At 46.0% G+C, this 8,032-nt stretch overlaps 1 protein-coding gene across 4 annotated transcripts in view; it reads left to right on the top strand.

Moving 5' to 3' along the window:
• The window catches only part of DET1 (DET1 partner of COP1 E3 ubiquitin ligase), a 21,835-nt gene extending 16,410 nt beyond the window's left edge, over positions 1 to 5,425 (top strand). For 2 of the 4 annotated variants that reach the window (XM_006152773.3, XM_006152771.3), the window contains exons 4-5: positions 2,517 to 2,708; positions 4,772 to 5,425. In XM_006152773.3, the coding sequence (XP_006152835.1) occupies positions 2,517 to 2,708; positions 4,772 to 4,961 (382 nt within the window). In that variant the 3' untranslated portion in view covers positions 4,962 to 5,425. Of the gene's footprint in view, positions 1 to 2,516; positions 2,797 to 4,771 lie in introns of all 4 variants that reach the window. The other 2 variants (XM_027773540.1, XM_006152772.3) reach the window with 2 other exon arrangements.
• The last annotated feature ends 2,607 nt before the right edge of the window (positions 5,426 to 8,032 follow it).

Here is an 8,032-nt window from a genome sequence, read left to right as displayed (position 1 = left end):
GGGCTCATGCCCCGGCGTTCAGCTGCCTCTCCAGGGCCGGCGTGTGGCCTGTGGATCAGCAGGCTGAAGCGGAAAACAAGGTCTGAGAACTTGCAACTTGAGAAGATGATGGTTACCAGCCCTGCATTGCCTCAGGGAAGAACAGGAACTACTCTACCATTCTTGAAGTGAAGGTACTTAATGAGAATAGGACAGTGTGGAATGGGGTAAGTGAAGAGAAGAGGATAGAGAAAGATAGCAAGTGAGCAATAGAGAGACAGGACGTCAGTGAGAAACAGATAGGGCTTATTAACTGTTGATGATGACATGTATAGAATTCTCAACTGGATTGGTCTGAGAAGTGTTTCATGACGGGCAAAGTATTTTTACAAGCAAAACGAGAAATAGCAACTGACTGTTTTATAAAAATAATTAGAATAATAAAGATAATGATTGGGGAAAACAGAAAAGATATGGAATGTTGAAGTGGGGAGATTAATGTCTCTGTACTGACTGACGTGCATGGCATTCCCTTTTGAAGAAACAATGTAATACACTGTAAAGTTATATGTAATCCAATGTAATATGAAGAAGATATGATGATAAAAAATTAAAAAAAAGAAAAAAGAAAATAAAAAAAAAACCTATAAGAACAAATAATGGGAGAAGAGAAGATTGGAAACAGGAGATACCAACCAAGTATGGAAGGTGAAAAGCAGTGAATGGATGGCAACTGATTTAGCATACGCCAGAGAGCGAAGACTGAAGGCTTCCAAACTTAGTCATCAAGAAACAAACCTGCTTTACACCAGATAACTCTGGAAAGGGTCAGGAAGTTGGAGGCCTAGATTCTCTGAAGATGGGCTGAGGATAGGTGAGTTTCTTTTTTTTTGAGAGAATTTTACTATAGGGCTCATGCACTCACCAAAGGGAGATAGAGACAGAAAGACAGAAAGTGAGAAATGCCCCCTCAAGGGGGATGGCCATACCACAATCCCTTTTCCTCCATTCTCCCTCGGGATTTTGGGCACACATGCACTTGCACCTGGTGTGACTTGCAAGCCGCTGGGTCTGGGACTTGAGCTATGGTCTATCATGTGGGAGTCCAGTGCCTTAATCACTATGCCACCTGCTGGCCCCCACTGGCGAGGTTCTTAAAAGAAGCAGTCAGACCCTCTAGATTTCTTCCCCAGGCTTACACACCCACGTAACTATTCCTCCACCTCTGCAGAAGGCTGGGAGATTATTCTCTGGACAAATTGAATCAGCAGACTCTGGTCTCAGGTTCATGAATTGTAGCTGAGAGTAGGGGTGAGACATGACATGCTAAAAACAGAAATTAAGTGAAATTGGACATACTGAAAGGTAAGACTCTTATCCACTTTCCTAGATATGGCATTAGGTTTAAACTCCCCAAGCAAGAGTTTAAAGATTTTTCCTTAGGGAAACTAACCAAACTGAAGAAGAGACATTCCACTGGGACCAGCAGGTGGCCTAGTGGTTATGGTGCTGGACTCCCACATGGCCTATTGCAGTTCGAGTCTTGGACCTGACGACTTGAAAATCATGCTGGGTATGTGTGCATGCACGTCCAAAATTCTGAGAGGAGAATGGAGAAGAAGGGATTGCGACATGGCCATCCCCCTGGGGGGTGATTTCTCACTTTCCCTTTTACTGTCTCTGTCTCTCCAGTGAGCATACATACTCTATTGCAAAAATTAAAAAACAAAAAAGCTCTGATATTGGCACTTGGAGTCTGTTCACAAAACACCCAGGTCAATCTAAGTTGATACCCACCCATCAGTAAGATCGTCCAGTGATCAAGAGCTGCTGCCTTTTTTTTTTGGAGAGGTTTTTGCTATAGGGCGTGTGCGCTTGCCAGAAGGACAGAGAGAGACAGAGAGACAGAAAGCGAGAAATCATCCCCCGGGGGGTGGGGGGTGGTGGCCACACCACAATCCCTTCTCCTCCACTCTCTTCTCGGGATCTTGGGCACACACACACACGCACACACGCCCAGCTTGAGTCCAAGCCACTGGTTCCAGGACTCGAACCATGGTTGACTACATGGGAGTCCAGCAACATAGCCATTATGCCAACTGCTGGTCCCAGAGCTGCTGCTTTAAAAACAAAACAAAACTTTTTTTATTTCTTCTGTGAGTGAGAGAGGCAGAGGAGGGGAGAGACAGTACTCCCAGCAGCATCTTGATGCCATGATCCACCCCAGCCTCGTACGTCCTTGGACCGTGGGCATGTAAGTCTCCAGCATACTCAGGGAGTCAGACCCTTCCCATAAGGGTCAGCCTTGAAGAGCATTGTGTTTTACTATTACAGCACTATCCGGCCCCCTGAACCAGAGCTTCTAACAACTATCAATATACTGTTATGAAATGAATTGTTCCTTGGGGTCAGGGGCCAGTACCTATGTTCTCATTTCTGTTTCTGGAATGAGTTTTTAGACCTGTGTTAGTCAGTTTAGCATCCAGGACAGCTATGTACCCATTAACATAGTTGTCCTCACTGGTTGTTTGTTTTAGGTTCAAAGACACTATTATAAATGCCAAGTATGGAGGGCACACGGAGGCGGTACGCCGGCTGCTGGGTCAGCTTCCCATCAGCGCCCAGTCTTACAGCGGTAGCCCCTACCTGGATTTGTCTCTCTTTAGCTACGATGACAAGTGGGTGTCCGTCATGGAGCGGCCCAAGACTTGTGGAGACCACCCCATCAGGTACCGTGTCTCTGCCGTCGTTACGAATCCGAGAGCTGAAGCCGTCTGCTTTCTTGTTCGTCATCTCATCATGTCTCCACTTGTCCTCGTGAGTTAGATGGAAAAGGACAGGCTGTTTCTGTAATTTGGGGAGTGCTCAGATCATCCAGGTGCTGTTCTTGTAAATGAACTACTTCTGCCCTCTGCCTCTCATCAAGACACCTAGTTCAGGAAGTGCTGTTCCTTAAAGGTATCCAGGGAAGGAAACCGTACTTTTCCATTAAATAATCTGATGCCATTCCAGAATGGTTTTTGTGGTCCAGATTTTGTTTTATAGAGGGCATATGTACTCGCTGGAAAGAGGCAGAGAGACAAAGGGAGGGGAAAAGTGGGAAAGGACTCTCAGCTAGGCATGGTCATGCTGCAGTCCCTTTTCCATTTCTCCCTCCTTTGGATTTTGGGCATGGATTCACATGTGCCTGGAATGCTTTTCAGGCAGCTGGATCGAGTACTTGAACCACGTTGGCCATGTGGGGTTCAGCTAGGCCATGGACTAGCCCAGACTTGAATTATATCTAACTGGTGGCTTAAAACTCATGCTGGGTATGTGTGCACATGCCCTAAATCCCAAGAGGAGAATGGAGAAGGGATTGTGGTGTGGCAAACCCTGCTGGGGGTTGATTTCTCACTTTCTGTCTCTCTGGCTCTCTCTTCAGTGAGTGCATGTGTCCTATAACAAAAATCTCTCTAACAAAGAAAAAAATAACCTCAAAGCTAGGCCTGATCTGTTGAGTCCTCTTTGTTAGCCAACAGCTACATTTAGCTGTTGAGTATTTAAAAGGATCTGGGGCTGGGGTGGCGTGGTGGTTAGGTCACTGGACTCCCACATGGTTAACTGTATTCAAGTCCTGGACCTGGCGGCTTGCTTTCTCACTTTCTCTCTCTCTCTCTGTCTTTGTGGTCAAATTAAAATAATATAGAGACTAATAATACATAAGATTAAATAAAATAATTACTTAAAAAAATGTAGAAGGTCCAAATTGAGCTGTTCTCGAATGTCAGATACACACCAGATTTTAAGAATTTAGTGCAAAAAAAAGTGAACTGTTTCATACATTGATTACAGATTGAAATGATATTTTGGATATATTTGATTAAAATATAATATTGAAATTAATTTTACCTTTTAATTATTTTCTTTTTTTTTTTTAAAAAAAAGTCTGTTTATTTCTTCCATGAGCAAGAGAGTGAGATAGCCTCTCCAACAGGGCTTTTTTGTTTGTTTTTTGTTTTTGAGAAGGCCTTTGCTATAGGGCATATGCACTTGGCAGAGAGATGGAGAGACAGAAAGTGAGAAATCACCCCCCAGGGGGTATGGCCAAGCTGAAATCCCTTCTCTTACATTCTCCTCTTGGGATCTCGGGCATGCACGCATATGCCCCTGGCATGAGTTTTAAGCCGCCAGGTCTGGGACTTGAACTTCAGTCGACTATGTGGAGTCCAGCGATGTAACTGCTATGCCATCTGCTGGTCCTGCTAACAGGGTCTTGATACCGTGATCCTGCCAACTCCAGCCAGCCTCAGATCGTGGGCATGTGTATGCCCAGTGTACTTAAAAGGTCTCCAGAAAATGAACCTGAACCTTCCCATGGGGTTCAGCCTTGCAGACCTTGTGTTTTACTGCTGTCTGGTGCCACCCCCTTTATTTTTTTTTAACATGACTACCTGAAGATTTAAAATTGCACATGTGGCTTGCCTTTTATTTCTAGCTCTAGCCTAGACCATCCTGAGGAAGGAGCTTCTAGAAGAGAGGAAGCTGTAATTAAGCCCATAACTAAGGATCATCTTGAGAAAGAAAAATAACTAATAACTCAAGACAAGATAGTAAAATTCATAATCACTCTGCCCCTAAAATGAGCAGGTCAGACCAAGGTCATTTTTAAATTCTGATAAGCAGAGGCCCGTGTAAGTGGAGATCCACTAATAAGGTAAAAGAAGGCGTTGCCACATTCCTCTGCTGTCCAGATTTCAGTGTGGTGGTGAATATTAATACTGTCCTCTTCCTCTCTCCTTGTTCCGTTTAGGTTCTATGCCCGGGACTCTGGCCTACTGAAGTTTGAGATCCAGGCAGGCTTACTGGGCCGCCCCATCAACCACACAGTGCGACGCCTTGTGGCCTTCACCTTTCACCCTTTCGAGCCTTTTGCTATTTCTGTACAGAGGACTAATGCCGAGTATGTTGTCAACTTCCACATGCAACACTGCTGCACGTAGGTGCCTCACCAAAGCCCGGTTAGCTCGTCTTTCAGAACTTTGTCCCTTCTTGTCTCATGGACTCTAACGCCAAAGCTCCTGCCCAGCAGCTTTGCTGAGTCTAGACTGGAAGCCCTCCGTTAGGAGAGAGCCAGAGAGAGGAGCAGGAGGCTCCACCAAATGAATTTTTTTATTGTGTTCAGTACTGCTGCTGATTCATTTAAAGCCCCCTTGTCTTTTCCTTGTGAGAATGCCCAGCACTAGGTAAGTCCACTCAACTTTGGTTTTATGTTGTCTTTCATTGCTGTGAAGATCAGAGCATTACACCGTTACCCCCTCCGTGTCACTTCTTTAGCATTATGGTATACAGCCTGAAGCAGGCGGATCTCATTTACTCGTGAGAACCATGAACATCCTTTCTACTTCGCCAACAAGCAGGGCTATCTTTGTAAGAAAAAAAAAAATAAAGCCTTGTTATTTTCTTACTTAAATATATCCTGTTTGATGACTGCCTTATGTTGCTATTACACCAACGCTTGTCAAGTACGTGGGTTCCCGGAAAAGGACTGTGCAAGTTTTTTTCCACGGAGGCAGCAGCTGTTCCTGGGAGAAGCAAGAGGTGAGTGCCAGCATGGAGGACAGTTACCTGTCTCCTCCCCTAGGGTTTCCTCCTGGTAATTGTTACAGCTGGACGAACTAATTGCGTGTTCTCATGTGGAAGCATGCTCCCATCTGTGCCATCTGTGTCACGCAGGTGGAAGAGCGAGCAGCCCTTGTCGGCCACAGCGGTGACAAACGCTGCGGGGCACGTACTGTGATTTGGTAAGGGGAGCTGGCAGGCTGCAGCTGTCCTACAGAGATCCGGCTGGGGGGTCCTGGATGGCCGAGCCATGGCAGCTCTCCCACAGACACCTGCCCGCCCCCACCGCTTCCCGTCACGCGGCCCCCACTGCTTCCTGTCACGTTCTTAACTAGTCTCCTCCAGAGGCCTTGTCAGGCTGTCGATGTTTCATGTGCATAATGCACACACCAGCCGTGTCGTCAGCCTGCTTAGTAATGTCTGACTTCGAAGGAAGCTTCAGAATGTTGGCTTCCAGAGCAGGCTGTGAAAGGAGCCATGGATGCAAATGGCTGGATCCCGTGTTCCTCTCCTATCTAGATTGACTTTCTTTCAGAACCTAAGAGATGTGGTATGAGGTGCTGAGCTCCACCCAAAACAGTTCAGCTAATTTCTTTCTTTCTTTTTTTTTGAGAACTTTTTGCTAATAGGGCATGTGCGCTCACCAGAAAGACAGAGAAACAGAAAGTGAGAAGTCACTCCTCCTTCCCTCCCCATTCCAGGCGGATGGCCATGCCGCAGTCCCTTCTCCGTTCTCCTTTCCAGATCTTGGGCACACATGCACGTGCACTTGGCATGAGTTTGAAGCCGCCAGGTCTGGGACTTGAACTGTGGTCAACTACGTGAAAGTCCAGTGGCATAACTATTGCACCGTCTGCTGGTCTCAACAGTTCAGCTAATTTCTAATTTCATTTTCAGTGTTGAACAGCTAAATGGATTTTCCTTCAGCATTCAACACAGGATTTGAGTACCTACTATGAGTCAGGTAGACACGCTGCCAAGTTACTAAGGATGAGGGCAGGAGAAGACAAAGACGTTATAGTATGATGTGGTAATAGCTCTAATTGTGTCTGTCTGGGGACAGAGGAGGGAGATGAGGGGAGGTGGAGAAAGAAGGGTATACTGAAGAAGGGACAATGGGGTAGGATAAATAAGATTGTTGTATGGTCTAGGGTAGAGGAGATTTCAAGGAGAGGCCCAGCATGTGCGAAGGTGTAGAAGCTTGAAAAGAACTCTCAAGGTTGTGGACTGGCAAATAATCTCATGTGGCCAAACCGTAAGGGGAGGGTGGGGAAATACGACTGCACAGGTGGCCCGAGGGTATATCGCGAAGAGAAGCCTTGTGCCCAGTGCTAGGGTTTTACGTAATGAGAAGCACAGGAATTTCACAAGGGTAACTTTGAGCAGTCTGAAAGATGGCTTAGAGGGAACAGAGACTAAAGGGAGGGAGGCTGTTAGCATAGACATGCTCTAGGATCTGATGTCTTTAAAAAAAAAGTCCTGCTTTGGGACCAGCAGATGGCATAATGGTTATGTTGCTGGACTCCCATGTAGTTGACTGTGGTTCGAGTCCCGGACATGGCAGCTTAAACTCAAAACGGGTGCTTGTGCGTGTGTGCCCAAGATCTCGAGAGGAGAATGGAGGAGAAGGGATTGTGGTATGGCTATCCCCCCAGGGGGTGACTTCTCACTTTCTGTCTCTCTATCTCTCTCTTTCTTACTGGTGAGTGCATGCGCCCTATAGCAGAAATAAACCCTCCCCACTCCCCCCAAAAATATCCTGCTTTGACCTCTTTTGGTTACTGCTCATTTCTCTGCTACCCTCATAGTAGAACTTCTCAAAAAATTGTCAGAATTGTTTTTGTTTCTCTGAATCCCATTTTCCCTCAGCCCGCTCCAGAGAGGGTTGTGTCTCCACGCACCAGCGAAACTGCAGCTGTCTGGTCACTTGTGATTTCATGGTGCCAGTTCAGTGGTCCCCTCTTGACGCTTTCACATTCAGCCTCCCATTGTTGGATACAGCTGATTTCTCTCTGTCAAGAAACACGTGATTCCCTTGGTGTCAAGGACAGTACATATTTCTGGTTTTCTTTCTGCCTTACTAACTGTTGCCTTTTCTTTGTCCCCTCTGCAGAATTCTCCTCTACCTTTAGATGTTGGAGTGCCCTCGTACTCAACCTTAGGTCTTCTTCTTTTTATTTGTTTTCTTTCTTTAGTTGATTCCATCTATTTCTATAGTTTAAAATTCCGGTTATATGCTAATGATTCGCAAGGTTATGACCCCTTCCTTGAACTCCAGATTCAAGTTTCTCATAACTTAAGTGATATCTTCATTTGGATATCTAACAAGCATTTCAAAACGGACATGTCCAGGGGCCAGCAGGTGGCGTGATGGTTACGTCGCTGGACTCCCATGTAGTTGACCATAGTTTGAGTCCCGGACCCAATGGCTTGAAACTCAGGCTGGGTGTGT

This window comes from Tupaia chinensis, unplaced genomic scaffold, assembly GCF_000334495.1.
Source record: "Tupaia chinensis unplaced genomic scaffold, TupChi_1.0 Scaffold000359_1, whole genome shotgun sequence".
Classification (NCBI taxonomy): domain Eukaryota; kingdom Metazoa; phylum Chordata; class Mammalia; order Scandentia; family Tupaiidae; genus Tupaia; species Tupaia belangeri.
This window is presented reverse-complemented; position numbering and strand designations above follow the sequence as displayed.